General features: G+C 23.1%; 1 protein-coding gene across 5 annotated transcripts in view; it reads right to left on the reverse strand.

Annotated features, from left to right (window-relative positions):
* The window catches only part of LOC129605802 (probable myosin light chain kinase DDB_G0284661), a 70,905-nt gene that overhangs the window by 23,934 nt on the left and 24,798 nt on the right, over positions 1 to 22,173 (reverse strand). For all 5 annotated transcript variants that reach the window (XM_055515756.1, XM_055515755.1, XM_055515754.1 and 2 more), the window contains one exon: positions 4,795 to 5,055. In XM_055515756.1, the coding sequence (XP_055371731.1) occupies positions 4,795 to 5,055 (261 nt within the window). The remainder of the gene's footprint in view (positions 1 to 4,794; positions 5,056 to 22,173) is intronic.

The following is a 22,173-nucleotide window of genomic DNA, read 5'->3' on the forward strand; positions in this document are numbered from 1 at the left end:
AAAAAATACTTTTAGTTCCCTGAATTATTACAAGTGAATTTTTTAAACAATTTACAATAAAGTTTACGAATCTACCAAAATGGTGTCTATTATTTACCTTATTCAGCAATTTAAATTGTATTGCTGAATAAATCAGATGACGTTAGATTTGTATTTTGGTAAATGCAATTTCTATTGCAACAATGTTATTCTAAAGCTAAATGTGTTAGTTTGCACGTACGATTTTCAAAATTTCAAACATTTTAAAAATATTGAAATTTCTTCAAAAAAAAGTTTATTCACGATATTTAGAAAACAAATTAGATTCAATGTTGATTTTTAACCCGTTACGATCTCTAATTTACGTTTGATTCTGAAAAATTTAACATTTTTCTTTTGAATTTAAGAGCAACGTAACCTGTAATTTTGTATAATTAGCTTCTTCTTCTGTATGCTTACTTTCTAAAAAAATTTAATAAAAATTGAAACAAAAATAAATTAAAAGGGTTTAATTAGAAGAAATACGTTATGAAAAATCGTTCGATTTTCAATTCAATTTTTTAGGATTGAGGAAATAAAGTGTAGCAGAGCTCTTTTCATTTAAAATTCAAAAGTTTTTCAAATCTAAAAGTTTTGTAGCTAAAAACTTTTGGGAAATTTATAATCGAGAGAAAGACTATAAATATCTACTTAGTATGTGTTTGGACATTTACTCTATAAGAGGTTAATTTTTATTTAATTTTAAAAAACTTTCAATAATTTTGAAAATTTCGAGAATTTTTTATGTACATTTTGTTGTTTATGGCTTTTAAATTATTTTGGGTAATAAATTAAATAGCTAAATAATACGTTTTGTTTTTACAACACGTTGAATACAAATCAAGCCATTATAGTTTAAAATACATATAAATACCTACATTTTTTTTTTGAAAAAAATCTTGTGGTGTAAATATTATTCTAATCATAAATTCTATGTTTATCTTAAAAAAATATATAGCTTTTTTTTTGTTATATGTATTTAAATTTTAAATATGTATAAAAATAATTAACAATTCCAATAGCCTTCAAGCTCAAGAACATTCTCATGTATGCACAAACATTTGTTATAAGCATATAGAAAGCATACATACTTAAAAAAATAAAATCAATATTATTTTGATTGTGTAAACTTTTTAAAAATATTTTGAAATTTTTATAAAGAAAAAAAAAAAGCACTTCTCACATAAAATTTTTTTTTGATTTATATTTTAAGGTGAACATATTGGTACTAAACGAAGAATTACGATGCTATTCAATCGTAAACAAATCATAATATAAGGTCATTTCAATATAAATACACGAGCCACATTTATTTTTCTTCAAAATGGACCGGCCAGGACAACGCTCTACTAAAATTTCGGCTACTTAAAGCAAAAAAAAAATTTAGTAGCCAAAGCAAACCGAATCAAATTGAGAGTGAAGAGAATCTGTCGAAATTAATTTAGTATCAATAAATTTTGATAATTCAGTTTTAAAAAATGACATGCATGCTCGAAAGGGTTAGAAAAAAAAATCTAATATATTGTCACTGCTTTTTCGGTATCATATTTTCATATGATTTCAGTATCATATTTCGGTACCAATTCTTCTCAAATCAAATCTATGAAAAGAGTTTGATGTCTAAACTTTGCCTTAGTTCGATGTTTTGAATTAAATAATAATTTTTATGCATGTATTCAAAGTTCAACGCTTTATTTTTACTATTGCTCAATCTTCTCTTCACTGTAAATATAAATATTTATTTTAGGTGTTTCTGTTTAGCAAATGTTCGTAAAAAATATAATGAAATCTTTAAAGATTGTAAAAATCTAATGAAATCTAAAGATAGCGTTCTTAAATGAATTTTTGTAGGAAAATTGAGATTTCGTGGAAAAAAAAGAAAGGTTTAAATCATTTGAGTTTAGAAGAGCTAACCAGTTTTATATTATGCTTAATTTCTCTATATTTTTTTTCAGCCACTATAGTATTTTTGTTTTGAGTAGCAGTTTTTTTTTTTTTTTTTGTAATATTCTCTATTGTACTTAATAGTTTTTAATGTTTTCTGGAAAAAATCGTATCGCATTTCTTTAGTTACGGGCTTTATCATTTTAGGAAACAAAATTGTATTTATTTTTTTTTTCTATATTTCAAATGATATTTGGAAAAACAAAAAAAAACCCAGGCAGGCACACATGCATGAATAATGTAACCTAGAAAATTTATAAACAGATTAATATTATGAATGTATTCATGCATATACGGCTATACTACATCTTTGAATATAAATTTAAGTGGAATAAACATCTGAACATATTATGTATGTATGTCCATAAGTATGTATATAAATATACGTTTATAGAGCGACATTCGTATGCGTATGTAATCATATGACTTCTTTATAAGTATAATTTGTTATTAAATAACATTTTCTTAATTCTTACAATCCCCAAAAGAAGAAAGTAAAAGAGAATTATGAACGCACAAGTCATTCATCATAAGTCAATGATCCCAAAAAAGAAAAAACAAAATCTTCTCACTTTTTATATTACATTTTTTTTTCCTTTTTTTTTTTGGATACCTCATTAATTTGTTAAATATGTACATACAAATATGAAAAAGCAGGATAGAGATACATGATTATGTACATAGATGTATGCTCATATAAAAAAATATTTTTCTTTTTTCCCATTATGGCTTTTTTTTTCATTATCTTCAAGTTCTCCATTTAACTTTTTTTTTAAGAAGTTACGACGGCCTTAAAACAAATAAACCAAATAAAAACTGAAATAAAAAAAGGGAAAAATTTGTTTACTAAACGTCATTTGGAACGTCATTTTCAATGCTATGATGAAACTTAAATTTTTTCTTTCTCTTTTTATCTAAACGTGTGTAGACAGAGAACAAAAAAAAAAATAATAAAATAAATGAAAATAAGGCGAAAACAAGAAAACAAGCAATAAAAAAAAGTCAAAATTACAAAAGAAAACAAAATTCAATTTACGAAAATAAGATTACAAAAATATATTAAACACTGCTTTCTATAGGATATCTAAATCACTCCAAAAAATTCGATAAATTTTTTTTTTAATTTTTGTCTTAAGTCCTAAAAATAAGCAATAAGTTTTGGAATTTAAAATTTTAATACATGGTAATTAATCAGAATAATTTAAAATTTGTTTGAAAAATGTGTTTTCACGTGTCCTAGGGAAAGGGTTCTACTTTATGAATCATTGGTTTAATCCGAATTTCTACATGTAAGTCGAATATTGATTATACTGTTTCTATTTTTGAATTTTAATTCTCACAATTTTTATTAAAGGTTTTAATGAAATTTATATATAAATAATTTCTTTTTAGTTCTAGACCAAATTATTTACACCCCATTTCAAACGCATTCTGCGATTTAAAATAAAATGCGTTATGAAATTCAAACTTATTTCATCTTTTCTAAAAAGAAATTATTATTTTTTCTTCAGTTATCGAAATTCAATTTTCCAAATAACCTTTTTAATACTTTATTCCAAATAAACTAAATTTCAACATTACATTGGCCAAAATTGAGTCATTCAATAAATTAATATAAAAATTTATAAAAGGTTGTTTTTCGACATTTTAATTTGACAAGTAGTGTTACCTGTAAAATTTTTATTGTATACAAATTAAGAAGGGTTGTTGTTACGGAAAATAATTTATTAAATTTCGATAAGCTCTTACGAGTATAGGTGAAATATACCGAAGCAGTTTTCTATATTAAGTCGAAGCTAGTAATAATTTATATATTGTAAAATATTTGACGATAATTAAAACAATGAAAACTAATCATATTTTATAATTGATGGTTATGAGTGGAAATCGAATTTTATTAATTCAGTTTCAGAAGCACATATGTATACATTTTCTTTTATTTTAATGAAGCGTACGTGACTTTTTAAGCAGTTCTAATTTGCATATAGTTATAGCTAACAGATTTTTTTTAAATATTACATATACACATATGTATATATCTACATACATACACATATTAAGAATACATAATATTTTTACATAATAATTTAATGTTGTGTTACAAGAATCGAAAATAACATAAGAATAACTTATTGTTAGGTTGATTACAATAAAATTACAACAAGAAAGTTGTTTTCTGCTTTTATGTATCTAGAAGAAAAAAACTAGAAACGAAAAGACTAGAAGAAAATTAAAAATTTCTCTCAAGTTCAAATTCATTAAAATTGTATGTTCGTATGTATTTTTGTACTCTTGTTAATAGTTCAGGGATGTTACATCATTTCACAATATGTACAAAGAGTGTGTAATGAATTTTTTAAAATATTACATTGAAATTTTTGTACATCTTTGAAAAATCAATTAATAACAGACGTAAATTTTAATTATTTAGAATAATTAATTAGAAATTAAAGATCATGGAAAATTACTCTCTGCAAAGTAAAATAAGTTTATCCAATTCAGCCATGGACACGTTTAAGACATGCTTTAATAAAGATAAACTAACAATAGTTTTAGAAATTAGAATTCGCCTCTAAAATTTAAATTAAATATTTAATTTTTTATGTAAATATTTTTTAGTAAAATTTACAAAATACGAAATAATTAAGAATATAAGACGAACATACAAATTCGAATTGAAAAACAAAGGCGAGAAAAATAAAAGGAACACAATTTTAGAAAAATTTTTGTGCGTATGCATATGTGAAATATAAATAAAATACATGTAAACTAATACCTGTAAAAATAAATTTTTTCTCTAAATAGAAAAAAAAATAAAAAATTTAAACTAACCTTGAAATGTAGAAGAATGTAATGATGAACTGGTTCTCTTCTTCTTACGTCTTTTCTTTTTCATTTCTTCTTTATGACGATTAGCTTCAGCTTGACGTTCTATTTCTGTCATTCTTGGTACTTCAGTTGATTCATTACCAGATACTTCTTCGCTACTATATCTACCCATTTCAGTTGTTTGTGTTGTTGTTGTTGCTGCTGTTGTTTGTTGTTTTGTATTGACTGATGCAACTATTACTGATGATGGGACCATTGGTAGGTCTGTAAAAATAATAAAGAATATTCATAAAATCTATTATTATTTTAATACATAATTATACTTCATATTTAATAATATACTTTAAAATTTAATATGTAATTTTCTTAAATTAGAATGTAATAATATTTAATTTAAATTTATTATAATATGTAAGTATAATTTTATAATTAACATTATAGATGGAATTTAACACAAAAATTAATTAATAAACTAGAATGGTACTGCAATTATACTTAGTACCTATGTGTACGGTTATTATTTTGTTGAAATAATATTTTATTATTTATACTATTTATATTACATTCATATATTTGAATAGATTTCAGTGACAAGTTAACAAATCTTTATTGAATACTAATTAAGAAATTTATGGTTATATGGATATAAGAGCCCATTATAATTTATATACTTAAATATTCTCAGTGAAATGCTTAAGGTGTGTTGTGTATTTTATGTCAAAACATTTTCACATCGATGGTCAAATATACATGTGTATAATCATATTAATAGAATTTTTACGCTCCATTAATACTTATTATAGTTAATATTAGTTTACAAATAAAATATGGGTTTCTTTGAATATGGGAAAATAACTCGAGTATATTGTTAATAATATGGGTTCTCTAAAACAATAAAAGTTAAAACAGTTAATTAAGTCTTTCCAACCAGATCACATTTGAAAGAAATGTACCTATTGTAAAAAAACCATACAATTATAATTTCACGAGTTTTGTTTTATTAGAATATTTATAAATTTTTCAAAAATCACTTTAAATCTCTAAACTTTTCTTTACTCGAATCAAACAATTCAGCTTTAGGTTGTTTTACTTGATCGCCACAGAAATCTATATCAAGCAAACTTTGTTGTTAAGAGAAATTGGACATACATACATATACATCTGTACAAATGCAAGAGTTATGGATACATAAAACTATTAAAACGAACTTGCATTTGACATTTCAAAACCAAAAAGAAGAAAAAAGAAATGGATTCCAAGAAAATTTTCTGACTAATTTCCAATTTTTGAGTCTAAAAAAAAGTCATTAACCTTTAATATAGTGGGAAAAAATTTAAAATTAAAAAATTTTATTTCTTAATAGATTTCTAAAACAATAAAATTTTAATTAAAAATAAAATATGTACTCCAAAAATTTTAATTAAAGTTTCTTTAAGTTTAAATCCTATCAAAAAAGAAAAACGAAAACCCCTTAAGTAAAATAGAAATACATATAATTTTTCTTATAATTTAAAAACAAAACAAAAACAAAAATTAGGAAAAATTTTACCACCCAAGCAAAAATTTTCCACCAACGCATCTGTAAACCAGAAATACAATATTGTTCTCATACTTTGATCTCTCCGCAAATAAATTGTACAATAAGTTTGTATGTAATTGTACATATTTACCAATATGATACACTCAGAGTACAAAATTATTCACAGAAATATACTCATAAGTCATGTAAGTTCCAAAAAATCTACTATATGATTCAAACATTTCTTCATAAAGAGCTGGAAATGAAAATTAGATTCACCCCAAAAGAATAACACTCAAAAAAAAAATTATCATCATCTTATTTATAAATATTTATTATTGTAGAAATTTTATTGGATAAATAAAAAAATTTTTTTTGGAAACTAAACTAGACCATCAGGCAACCATTATGAAAAAAAAAATTTTTTATCCATTAAAATAATATTGAACATTTTAAATATAATTCAAAATATGAAATTAGTGATTTTTGCAAAAATAGATAAAAAAAAATTGAGAAAAAAATAAAAAATTATCTTAGAAGGGGTATACGCTAGGCTGCCATAATAGTGCCATCATCACCTTTATAGAATTTTCTTTGTTATATTTAATTTTACCAAAGATCTCATCATCAAATCGCTTGCTGAACAACAAAAGAAAAATGAAAATGAAAAGTTTATTTTTTATTTTTCAAATTTTAAATGCGGAAAATGAACTCAAAACAAATCTAAGCATGTTTCTTTTATATACAAACACTGTCTACATAGGTATTACATGGCAAATATACATGTATATGCAATAAAAACATAATACGCCTTAAAATTTGAAAATTTTCCAAAAACACAAAAATCAAAAAAAAAAAAGAAGATGAAATTTATATTTATTTTTCACCATAAATTCGATTACATGTATGGTAGAATGTAGTGAAAATATAATAAAAAAAAAGTTTTATTATAGATCTTCTAAAGAAAATTATAATTCACGAAACATTTATACACCCATCTATTTACACAATTTATTCTATTCGTATAAACTGGTTTATGTGCATAATCGGCTTATACCTAACATTTTTTTGAAGGTTTCCTTCTTAATTCTAAAAAATTTAACAATTTTTACGTTTTACTTTATTTAATTAGGTTTTAGAAATTTTGCTCTAAAATTTTCCATAATTCACATTTTGTACTTTCACCTATGTTCTCTATTGTGAATTACATTTGAAATAGTAAAATAATAAACATCAGTACTGATATTTCAGTTAAGAATTTCAAATTTTAATCTCAAAAATGCACTCCCACGCCCTGCTTAACATAATTTCATTTAATTTCTATTTGAGGGTTAGAAAATATACTAATTTTTAGTTCTAAACTTTAATTTATCCTTAATTTTTATTGTTTTGCGCTAACGATATTTAAATTTGGAATACGAGCAATTATGAAAAAACGAGTAATTATAACGTTGAACGAGAATTTAGAACTCATATTTAATGAAAATACTGGGCTTCTATTAACTGCAAAAGAAACTGTTAAAGCTTTAAGAACAGCGTTGAATTGGAAAATTTAGCTGATTTCAGTAACTTATCAGCTTTGAGAATGAAGAACTTAAGAAATTTTTTAACATCAATAAGATCCAAAATGTTTGTTTATTACATATTATGTTTTGAACTGTGAGCAATAAAAAAATTTAATTTATTATAAGATGTAGCAAACACGCTATAAAATAACATTTGTATAAAAATCACGTACGGTCATATAAACCATTCAACCATATCAACGGGCTTTAGTTTTTTTTAGGTCATATAATAAGAAGTACTGAATTTATTAAAATAATATCAAATATATATACAATTATTTTTCTGGCAATGTTTTTTCTACAGTGATTTCACGGAATCCATCAGTTTTCCAATGGTTCAATCTTCATTTCAATATAAAATCAAAACAGAATCGATTTTGTCCAAGAACAACATACGACACTGTGTCAGCAATAATTTTTTTTATTAACAATTTAAACTGTATATTCATATATAAGTTTGATTAACCGTTCAAAAAAAGAAGGATATTAATTAGGAGTATTCTTATATTCATAGATTAGATGCGAAATGATTCATTTTATTAGAAATTTAATAAATCCTATGTAAGTACATGTGCACTTATTAAATCATGAATGAATTGATTTCAATATTTTTCCACTAAAAAAAAAAAAGAATTAGGTCAAATAATCAAGTTTTTTAATTAAATTTTTATAAATTAATTCACTAAGCTTGATAGCACTTTATTTTTAATATTTTAAATTATTCATAGCTCATAAGACAATGCAAAAAATAATAAAAAAAAACTGAAATGCGCAAATAAAAATTAAAAATTTTAATTTGTAAATTGGTCCAGGCACACGTTGCTGCATAAAAAATTAAAGAAAAAAAAATTACCAATAGCCAAATTTAATTACATATATATTGAAATGTGTATATATTATATGTATGTATGTGTATATGTTATATGTACATGAAATTATATATGCAAATAAAAAATAGTCCCCAACATTTCCGGTCACGAAATGAAATCCACTGCATTTTGATTCTAAAACAATAACAAAACAAAAAAGGAAAATGGAAATTTTCAAAATATTTTCCATTTGCGACAAGAGCAAATATGTATTGTTTCATTTTTTTTTTGTGAATAAAAGAATTTTGTGCATCTACCATACTAAAAAATAAAATTAAAATAAAAGGCATTTTACATTTAGGATGCAATTTTTTTTATGAACAAAAAAATACGCCTTTTTGAATAATTCAGAATACAAAAAAAAAACAAAACAAAAAGCGGGGAGACACTCATTTAAAAGAAACAAAAATCGTTGTTCATTTCATCGTTGAAGAAACAAAAAAATAAAAACAGATGTGGCCAACACATAGCCGGTTGCATTTGACCATTTTCTAAATTGTACTCCAAAATTCCAATAGATCTAACTAGTTCTAAATCGTGGCAAAAATGCATTCTATAGAGATTATTACGAAAATATTACGAAAATTTTTGAGCTTTCTAATTAATTTTCCTCCAAAAGTGTAAATTTTTGTCTCAATTTCGAGAATCAATACATTCAGCTTTTGTGGTTCGCATTTTCTTGAAAATTGTTTGTAATTTAATTTCTTTGACAAATAAAATCTAAATATTAACATTTAAAAATTTTTACTGATTATTCTCTTTAGAAATAATCAAAAAAAGAAAAGATGATTTCTACGAAAGTTCCAGCCAACCTGATTTTCACGCGAGCCTTATAGATTTTGTCAGACACAACCTATATTTAAAATTTCAAGCAAATTACTTTTCTTGAAAATTATCAAAAATATTAAATGCCTTAAAACGTGAAAATGGGTTTAAGCTAACTTAAGCCATAGCAGACACAGATATTGACCCTGGTAATAGTTATGGTGCTCTTTTCCAAACATTTCTCGCGCATTGTCCATCAACAAGTCTACATGCGAAATTTATCTCAATCCTAATACCCACCCTTATTGTAATGCAATACAATAAGGTTGATAAAAATAAAATTGAAAATAAATTGCACTCGACGAAACACATGAAAATTTCGATGACAACGTTCTCAAGTGCAAACTATACAAGTAAATCTAAAAATAAGCAATATAGAAAATAAATTTGATTTTATAATTTTATTTTTTTCTAATAGCCTCTTTTTTTTTTTTTTCAAATTATTATTTATCATAAATAAATAAATCATCACTTGAATATCGCCTATTATATTTATTATTCATTTTAAATTACATGTTATTTAACATAAATATTTCTATGCATTCTACAATATAAATAAACACATAGATATGTATGTACATACTGCATAATATGAGCTACATACACATTGTATCCATGCTAATAAGCACATAGAATGCAATAAACAAGATCTTTTATGCACATTTATACAAACATATATGAACGCATCTCTATCTATAATAAATTTATCTATATCTAAATATCTTTTTCAATACTATTTAAAGTATATAAAAAAATAACAAAAAACAAAATAACCAACTTCGGTCAAGGGAGTTCAATGCTTCTCTTTTTTTTTAATAAAAAAAATAAAATCAAATAAGAATAGCAAAAAAAAAAAAATTGTTGAAAAAATAACAAGATTGCGTAAAAAATAAGCAATTTTAATCAAATAGATACAAAAAAAAAATTATTATCTTCAAACTTGAATTATAGATAAATCAGGGGTTTCCTGTCGTTGATCGCAATAGCAATAAAGGAAAATTAAAAATTTAAAAGGTAAAATTTTATAAATTTTACTTAAAAATTTGATTACTTAGTTCAGATAATTATCACTAGAGTTTAGATAAATTGCAAAAATTTATGTTATTAAAAACAAACAAACTGACGACTGCTCATATTAATAAAATTAAAAATTAAAATTAATTCTCAGATTAATTTTTAAAATAAAGATCAAAATTTAAATGTAAATATTCCAAAATAAATAAAATTATTAATTGAAAATTGCAAAACGGCCTCTAGATTCTAGCCAAAAATATTATGAATGCTTTAAAAAATATTTACAATTAAAGGAATTTAATCAAACAATTTCGAGAGACCACTCAAATTTGTCTGCAAATTAACTACCAAATATAAAATCAATAGGAAAAATTTCAATTTGTTATAATTATAATCAATTAATATTTTTTTGTTAAAGCACTGCACTAGTGCTGAAAATTTTGCTTTTTTGTACTAAACGAGACAATGTTGAAAGTATGAAAAACCTCAGACCTCTTTCTGTTCATAAAACTGTACAAAACATAACCGAAAATGAAAATTTCTGATTTAAAATATTTTTCCTTTACATTTTCTCAGCTCCAGCAAAATTCTATAATGAAAAGTGCAGCTTTTCAATTCGAAAACAGCAAAAAAAAGTTTAAATTTCCTGACTTTTAAATACGCCAGGTATAAGATAGAGAACGATAGAAATGAGAAAAATACAAACTGAAAAAAAAATTGAGACTAGCCTGAAAAGCGCATCTACGCGAGCATTTAAAAAGTGCTATAAACTTGATTAGAATAAATAAAAAATTATAAAAATAAAAAATTTAAAATAAAAATTTAAAATTAAAATTTCTGCATACAAACATACATGTAACACAATTTTCGTATCCCAGAAATAAATAAAAAAAAAATAGAAGTTATTTTCTTTCTTTCTATTACTTAGGAACTTTTAAAGTTTTAGCACAGTTAAAATTTTTCAATTGCAATCTTAATTTATATAAATTAAAACTGCAGCTGTTTTTGTTCCATGGGGCAACATACAAAATTAACCGATTTAGTTATAACAATAATGTCACAAAAATCAGGTTTCATTCAATCCACTATGAATTTGTACTAAGCACCACATGCGTCGGTCGATAATATTTAATAAAAAAAAATAACTTAAAACTGGTTTTTGTTTAACCAATTTTTGTGGTTATATTAGGTAGGTAGTATATTCATAAGTAAGTATATATATATATTGAAATTTCTAGAAGAGTATTTATAAGTATGTAATGCAGCATAAATGTATTTATTTATATATTACAAGGTTGCCAGAAGCTGAATAGAAGAAATGTATGTTAGTGTATGTGGCGATTAAATGTTGTGATGTGCCACGTTATATTATTTTTTTTAAATAAGTTTTACATTAGAATAATTAAATTTTATTAAAATAACCAGAAAATTAGAATATGATTTTCATTAAATTGCTATTGAACAAACTTATATACATACATATAATCAAAATTTATATTAAAAACGTTAAAAACTTTATCACATTCAGAAATATTCAAAGTTTTATTTGTTAAAAAATAAGGCCTGAGTTCGCGTTGTAATTAAATGAAAACATTACGGTATCATGATCAGTGAGTTTTTGTTTGGAGGCTTTAATCATATTTAAAGTAATAAATTATTTAATTTGTTGCAAGGCTGTATGATATAGCATTTTTCGACTTTATTCATATGTACTCGTATAACCAACGCCAGGCCACTGAATTATGATAAGACAAAAAAGCTAGAAAGTAACATTGTTTGTGTTATTCATATACGGTTAAAAAATGAGTCAAAATTACATTTTCAGAATGGGTTTGTTAAAAAAAATCAGCAGTATTCACATATTTTGTTAATCTTAAGTAAAGAAAATTCATTACCTACACCATTTATTTTATGTTATATCAATTAATAACGTATATTAAATAAATAATTCTAATAAATATTTATATATATTACCTTGCCGCCCTTTTTACCTCAACATTGAAACTATAAAAAATTTAAATACTTCGGCAAAAATTTTAATTTCATTTCTAATACACCATTTAAAAACAAAAAAAAAACACAAAAAAAGAAATTTTTTCATGACGAGTTTTTTGAACTCTATTTTTATTTTCCTTAAAATAATCTACATACTTAAATTAAGTTCATAAACTTGACCATTCTATAATTAGAAGAATTTTATAATCAGACTGAAAACATTTATATTTCTTTTTTTCTTTGAGAAAAATTAATGAAAACACGTCAATCACCACTTTTACACACATTTGGCTCGTTTCCTCCGTAAAAAATACACATATATGTTCATATCTAATATTTTAACAATTTATTAGTATTATTCTAAAGTTGTTTTTAGTAAAAGGATCAATAATCCTTTTCATTTTCTCCCAAAATTAATTCTAATGAACTCTAAAATTTTTACCTTTTCACTTTCGTTTTTCGTCTTGTTTAAGAAAACTATTATAAAATCAATTGAAAAAACAGGTATTTTCGAACTACTGAACCCTACATCTACCAAACCTACCAAAATATGTGCTGCACATTTCTGTACTGCAATAAACGTTAAGATTATCCCAATATTTTGATGGCAACCTTTAAAACTTATTATTGTTTTATTGCAGGGTTAAAAATGTATTGTGATTTGTGATATAGTACTTTGACATAATATTATATGCAAACACTTATATATACTTTTATATATCTTTATATATTTATGTAAACTTCATTGAATATAATGCAATTTACAAAAACAATAGAATTTATCACAGAGATTCAATCGAATGTTAAGTTTAATTTTGCTGTTACTTTAAAAAATTAATGTGTTTTGTGCCTACGCAATTTTGATCTAACAATTTTAATGCAATGAATATTTGCATTAAATTTTATTAAAAATATATACTTATACATACATACGAGTATATGATTTTACGTACTTAATATTATTTGAATAGTTATGTACATACTGTTTATATTGTCGGGTTATAACGAAAATTGACTATTTGCAAAAACGTATTTTTTCAGAAATTAAAATTAAAAATTTATTAAAGCTAAAATCTTACTTCTCAGTAAGTAGCTAATAAACGTATATGAATAAAGTATTTGTGATATTTTTCAGTATATTATCTACACTACGAGTACACAATCCTTTTTGTATAAAAGTTAAAAAATTTGAATAATGGTACAGTGGTTTCGACACAAATTCTTTAACCGAAAGGGCTCCGGCTCCTTAAATCGAGATGAGAAAAAAATTATAATTAACTTTTTATAGCTTGACATAAAATATTATAAAATAAAATGTTGACATAAAAGTAATTACCCGCACACATATATCAATAATGTTCGATATTGAATACCAACAAAAATAAACAATAAATATCAATAACCTTAAATATTTAAAATAGAGAAAAAAACATTACCCTTTAGGCAGACCCCTTACCGTCTAGTTAATTCAATGATTTAAAACCTGATTCTAAAAAAAAGTCAAATGAAAGGCTCTAATACTCCCAAGTGGTGGAGCAAGGAAAAAAGTGTGAAAAAACTAATTTTGTAGATTGTCGATATTTCTTTTAAGCTGACAATATTGATTCTATTAAAAAAAGCAAGAGGTAGATACAACTTGTACACATTTATATATTTATAAACAAATTATAGAAAAATTAGAAATTCATAGATCAAGTTTTGCATAGACATTTTTTTTTAATTTTTTGTTTTTTTTTTATTCTATGTTATGCATATAAACGTAGGTATATAATAATTTACGTAAATCTATTTACTTTACTAACCATAAATAATAATATAAAATAATAATATAAAGAAGTATATAAACATATTATTTTATTTATGCATATTCACGTACTTGTTAGTTAAAAAATAAAAACGACCCACCTATACTTGGAAATATTTTTGTTTTCTAAAGTTCTATGAACAAATAAAAGTAAATGAACTCAAAAATTATAATTGGTGTCCCACATGCATATTAAAAAGATTACTTGAATATTGAAAAAAAAAACACTGTATAATCACAGCTTGAAATTGGATGCATAGCGCAAACAAATTTCATTTTATTTGCAAAAATTTTTATTTCTAAATGATACTTGTGCATTTTTATGAACTTAAACTGAAAACTTATTGACAAAATTCCATTTAAATGGTCAACGTAGCATTATTATTTTTTTTTGATATCTCTATGTAATTTAAATTTATCTATTTAAATATTTAAAACCTTATAAACACATATTTATTTTTATCACATTCATGAAGGTAACGAATGCTTGTATGTAAATTTATATCAATAAGCGTATGAAAAAGTAAGAGAACTGAAAATTTTTGTACATAAGTGTTATGGAGAGGTTGTGTCTGTTAAAATCTGAAATTATTTTATTATCCACAAAAATACAATATTACTATATTTTTATTTACTTATTTCAATTAAAAAGAACATATTGCACATAGTGTGTATGCCAATTAAATGATATCATATGTGTTTCATAGGTATTAAGAGAAATGAAAATATTGCAAGCCGACCATTAAATAAATAAAATGTATTAGTATTTGAGTACAATGTTTATCTAAAAGTAATATTATGAAAACAAATTGTATGTAGTTATATACATATGTACATATATATATATAATTCATTTGAATACTTAATTATTTTAAAGTTTCAAATTTTCATTCCATATTCAAATGAGTAACGATTAAATAAAATACCCAACAATAATGCATATTGATGCTTAAAATATAAACAAAAATAATAATTGGGTTTAATTAAATTGAAGAATATAGTCCATGGAATAGTTTCTTTCAAAAAAAATTATATTATCAAATTATAAGCATAAACCGTCCAAATAATTTCACTTGGGCTTGGGACAAGCAGCGAAAAGTTTCACACCATAAATATTTTTCTATACAAAATGAAAAGAAACATTACATTTCTTTTCATGTTACAAACCAAAAAAATTCTAAAACATTTTAAGTTCCGGCGAAAAATTTCTTACCTGAAGAAAAAATAACAATGAATACAAATGGCGGCTACGCAACTACATGCACAGCTTGAATTTATAAAGAATAAATTTATTAGCATGAAAGTAGAACAATAGCAGTTGTTATACATTATAAGATGTCGGAAAATATTTGACATAATTATGAATTTGCAAACAGGTTTTTTTGTTTGTTTAACTCATTTGATCTAATTTCTGTTTTAATCTAAATAAATATTTTCTTTTTTTTTTTTGTTAAGACAAATGTAAATAAAATTCACATTTTAAATCACACATGTCATAAATTAAAATTCTTTATCTATAATATGAGTATTTAAACAAGTAAGAATTTTTTTATTAATAAAATTATTTTAATTTTATTTAAACAATTGTTTTAATTGTAAATGAACTAATTTTATTCCGAATTCTATTGATTAATTTGTATCGAAAGTACAATGGAATTTTCGAACGGGAAAAAATTCCATTCTTATCATAAAATTGAAATGACTTTCAAATCATTAATCATTTTTAACAGACTGTGCGAAGGTATCATGGCAAGCAACGTGAGATATTACAATGGACAGAAAATTTTTAAATAATTCAAATTTTAAAAAATTCTAATTTCAAAAGCTAAATAAATACAAGGGATATTTAAAGTTAAGTTGACAAATATGTATAAAGTTTAAAAATTCAATAGAAATTTACATAGATTCATAAATAACCACGTTTTAAAAACGTGACTTTTTCATTTCACATACGTACAAAATTTCTCTAGAGTATGATTAAAATTTCGATTTTGACTACGTGGCACATAATTGTTAATTAAATCCATTCAATATAAAATTAATAATATTAAGATAAGAGTTTTCAAAAGGGTATTCGTTTAAGAAAACTAAAATATATTATCTTACAATATGCACCATATTGCTTGTATGTTTGATCATCATACAAGTTTTATTAAGTATTTAGGGTAAAAAATAACAAAAGTACTAAAAAAATTATTTGTTTTTTTTGTAACTCACAATAAATTGCAATTTATTTCACCACTAAAACAATAAAAAAAAAACAAATAAATAAACAAAAAACATAATTTCGCATTTTCATAAATTTGCGAACGGGGAACGTTATAAAAATTTTTCAATTATTTTAGTAATAAAAATATGTTGTATATTTCATAAACAATTTAAAAAATTATGTATAATTTAATTAATCTAGCGAAATAATTAAGCTTTAATGCCCCTAATAATAATATTAGTGTTTTGATAAACGTCTCTAAAATGTCATAACGCATGTTAATGTAAGAGCTGACAGAGAAAACGATAACAACAAATTTGACATTAGTTAAAATTTAAATTGATTTAACAAAAAATTTGCTACTTGGTGAGCTCATTATTGCATGTTGTCTCGTTACTGCATATTTTAAAGTAATTTTTGTTTAAATTCAAGTTCAGAGTGAATGATTTAGTTCAGTTACTGTACTTGTGAAAAAATAAGAAATTTTCTAGCGAATCTATTATAGTTCATCATTATTGCATTCCAAATAGTTAATTTAAATATAATTTATAACCACTTTTCGATTTATAAATTTTTTAATTTGGAAAATTGTTTTATTAAATAAATAAATCTTAATATAGCCCTATATTATTAAATTATTATACCTAATTCACAAGTAATATCAATTGCAATGGTCAAAACAAAACTATTGCTTCAACTTACATAATATTAAAAATTAAAGAAATTGCAAAGTTATTTAAAATTCTTGCACTTTGACAATGTGATGTAAATTACTTTTAAAATATTAGCAATTTTTGCAGTATTATAAAAAATTATTTGTTGGGTCAGTATTTTAAATATATACCGTAATCGAAAGTGTATATTAAAATATTTGCTATAACAAATTTATATTTATTTTCCTAATCAGGGTCACATGGAATGTATTTTATAAATTTTAAGTGATAAAAGAAAACATAAAATAACAAGAACCATATATAATATTTATACTACAGACAATACGAGTAGTAAACAATAAACATGTTCTTGCAACAACTTCACTCACAAAATATGAATGAATAATGAGGACTAATATAATTGGTATACATTAAGCCTCATCGCACCCGTAACAAAAGAATTTTAATAAATCAATATATTCAATTTTTGAAATAAGCGCTTACCATTAAGGACGTAAACTCATTCTCTTTATTTTGGTATAGTCAGCATTGAAATATCTCAACAGTAATTACCGAAATAACACGAAAATATTAAAAATTTCTACGGGATGAAATTCAATCATTTATTATTTTCTTAATTCTAAAACTATAATATTTAGTGCTTTTCCACTCAATTTCCTCAACTGAGTACATTTAAAAATTTCAAATTATTGCAGTATTGTTTTGAATGTGCTACATAATATTCGCAATGTTGATTACATACAAACTAATATGTAAAATGTTTATACTTTACATACCTACATAATATGTAAATATACTTGTATATTTTTTAATAGTCACCAATACGGAAATTTAATATTTTATAACGAAATAAAAAAATAGTTGATACTTCAAAATAAATATATTGTTGAGCTTGGTATTTATTTTTTCATTCTTTGTTTTATTTTCAATATGAATTTAATATAGAAAAATAAATTCTAAATATGTAAATAAATTTTATTAAAAGCAATAAAATAACAGTTGAGAATTTCTGCAAAATATTTTTCGTTTTAACAGCATTTACATACAATTGCTTTGAATATTTACAAGACTACAGTTTTTTTAAAAGCACCATACTTTTAAAAATAAACTATGTACTAACGGTTGTAAACCATTTAATTGAATAACTTATATATGTACGTACTTGCTAGAAATTAAATGTTAATCAAACTGGATAGAAGTAAAATATATTAGAAAACAATTTTTAAATTCTGAATAATGTAGTTAAAACATTTACACAATTATAAAGTAAAAACACTACAATTAGAAAAAAATTTTAATAAGTGCTACTCTTTTCTACAAAATAATTGTTTTTATGTTTTAAAGCACTTCAATTTCAACACTATCTTTGAGTACATAATAGAAAAAAACAATTACAACAACAAATCGAATTATGAATTTTTTTTTAATGAAAACTGATCTTCAACTAATTATAGTTTAATTCTTAACCGCAAAAAAAAAACAAAACAAGCTTTAATAACCCTGACAGATATGTAAGTTTTGGTAAAATTTCAAATTCAATATCTTAATATAAAAATATTTTATTATTTGTATATTTGTAATATTTATTACTTAATTTAGCGTTTCTACAATTTATATACATATATTTATGTATACATATGTTCATATTGGGATATTGCTATACTCAATTCAATCTTTGAGATCTAATATGTATATGCTGAGTTGTATTATAATCTAGTATTACTGAAATTAAGGTGCCGAAGATGATTGAATAATATTCTGTTATTTCTAACATGTAGCACTTTATGACCGATTGCTAAAATAAATTTTTTAAAATAAAGATACATTAAATTGACTGAGCATATTTTATTATATCTTAATTAACACTCATTTTAAACTTACTAAAGGCATTTAGCAATTCTTAAAAATTTTCATATTAATCAACTATCCTTAATAACTATCAAACATCTATGATTAACCATGAGTTTCATAATGTAGTAAAATACTGTATATACTTAAATTCCTATTTTATGATAAATCTAAATTCAGCACATTCTAAACTAAATCAAATTTAAAATATTATTTATATTGCTGGAATATAAAACTGAATTGATTTACAAACTTATATACATATGTAATTTATGAAAAAAAAATTACATAAATATGCTATATAAATTATATATATTATACTACAATTATAATTTAGCTTATATATACATATACAACAAATACACCAATATATCAATCTCTTAACTTGAAATATACAATAAATTAAGTTCTTACAATTGTTAAAGGACCTCTTGTAATAAATTAAACTCAATACATGGTTAAATTGAAAAAAAAAAAAATTATTTTACTTTATTAATTTTATTTGAAAAAACAAAGCATTTGTGTATTTTTTGACGTTGTCAGCTTTAATATAAAAAATTTATAAGTAAATAATCTTTTTAATATTATTTTTTTTTTATTATTATTGATGTTTTTAGCTTTATAGACATATGTATGTAATTTGTTTTTGAAAAAAAGAAAATAAAATAAAAAAAATAAACCACTTGAATATTTTATGATCTCATAAATTAATTAATAAAACGCTTTAATTATACTTATTAGATTAAAGGGTTATTTTCAGAATAAATGTATAAATAAGAAAAAAATTGAGGAATAACAGAGAATTAAAAATGTGAAATTTATTAGAAAACAAAAGGCAACGTAATTTTATAATTATTTTTTTTATAATAGGCTCGCAGTCAAATCACAATATAAAAATTAAATTGTAAAAATAAGTATTTGCCGATCGATATTTTCGATAAATTTAATTTTCATTGCCTTAATTATGCAAAATGGAATAATAAACCATATAAAAATTAAATTACCAACCAAAACAATCTCAATGATCTTATCATAAAATTTTCGCAAAATTGTTGAATATTTTTGTGTGTTTGTAGAGTTTGTATGTGTACATAATTTTGTTCACTGATTAATTTAAATTTAATTAATTTAAAATCGAAATTTTAATCATACTCGGTAATTTTATTAAATTTTAATGTTTTAATTAATATTCTAACTTATATTGTACAGTCAAAAACGGATTTAAGTGAACACCGATTCTTTATTGCAAATCAAAATGCAAAAAACCTTTTTGCTCAAAATCAAAAACTTGCAACATCAACAGGTAATTTGACATCTGAATAAATTTTAAAGAAAAAACAAACCCAATTTTTCCTTCTTAAAAGTGCTTATGTATTAATCTTTAGGTGATTTTAATTTTATGGCATTAGAATAGTTTTCTACAGAGTCTTGAATTTATCCACATTGCATTTACGCATATTAATCCAAAAGAAAATAGATATGTATTATAAAAAATATGGAGTTTAAATTTCGGTTTCTTAAACAAATTTTTGCATTTAAATATGCATATTTAAGTTTTCGCTTTTAAATTGATTATTTTAGGCGTTCGACTGTATATTTTTATACTTAAGTATTTTAGCATTCAATAAAAGCACTTTTCATGACAATAAATATTTAATTGAGTATTATGAAAGCATTATCAATAATTATGAGTGTTGTACAAAGAGTAAATTTATAAAAGCAAAATAAACTCATCCCTTTTATTGGTTCACATCATGTGGTACTCCAATAAAATATAAAAATACAATGTAATTAAAAATAAATTCATAAATTTTTTAATACTTTAATAAGGCATTTTTTACGGCAGTAATAATAATTACAAAGTTGCAAAAATATATTTTTTTTGCAAAACCATTTAAAAAAAAACTTAATAAAAATTAAACGGTTTTTATTCTTATTACTTTTATTTTACTTGCCAATCATTTTATTTAAAATATTTAAATTAAATAAGCGAAAAAAATTTCTTTTAAACATATCAAATTTTTATTGTTCTTCACAGTATGCACTTGGAATACATTAGTACATAAATATATGTACAACCTTATGTACGAGTACAAATGTATGTATATTTGTATTGCACACTGATATGTATACCAAATTTATTTAACATTTGATGTATACCATTTATTATATCAGATATACAACGTTCCCCAACAATTTGTATTAAAAAAATTTACATACATACGAGTAAATATGTAGGTGCATACTAGAAGAGCATTTAGTAAAATAGTAGTCGGCGGTTATCATAATAATTGTCATGTTGAATTTCGAATACTGCACATATAAGTAAATAATTAAATATTTACCATAAAGTAAAATATATGCATATTTTTATAATTCAAAATATTTCATTTTAAATTAAAAAAATGGAGAAACAAGTTTTATTGTTTTACATATATAATGTGGTACAATTAAAAATTATACTGTTTCAAATTTTAGATTGTATGTCAATAACAGTGGCAAGTTCTCTTAATTACGCAATTATTGCGTTTTATTTAACAACTGAAAGTTAAAACTCGAGTTTGAAATGCAAAAAACTTGCAATAAGAAACTTGAGAGCCTAACTAGCACTAAGTTGTATATTATAGATTTTAAAATGTATGCTTATTTTTGTTTTGTATACAATATGGAAGTCAAGGATTTTATTGGTTTTACAGCAAAAAATCATTGCATCCAAAAATTTTCAAATCAACTTTTTCAATTTTGAAATAAATTCAAAAAACTTATGACTGTATTTCAAAGTTGGAGCAAGTCATAAACTAATTTTAAAATATCATTGCACCCAAAACTATAATAGAATCAACGTCTTTGTTGGATCACTGTCAATTCTATAAATAGTCATCCTATCCTCTTTCTTTTCATGTTTCTTTTCCTATATTTCGCTTTGCTATAAAAAATGTCGCTTTTTTGCATGTTTTTTTTTCGCCTCATTTTACATGTTTTAAAATTTATAATTAATAAAGAATAGCATAACATTGAATAAAAAAGATATCATGCGGCGTTCAATAAAAAAAAAAACAT

The sequence above is a fragment of the Condylostylus longicornis genome, unplaced genomic scaffold (assembly GCF_029603195.1).
Source record: "Condylostylus longicornis isolate FDR11 unplaced genomic scaffold, ASM2960319v2 ptg000014l, whole genome shotgun sequence".
Lineage (NCBI taxonomy): Eukaryota > Metazoa > Arthropoda > Insecta > Diptera > Dolichopodidae > Condylostylus > Condylostylus longicornis.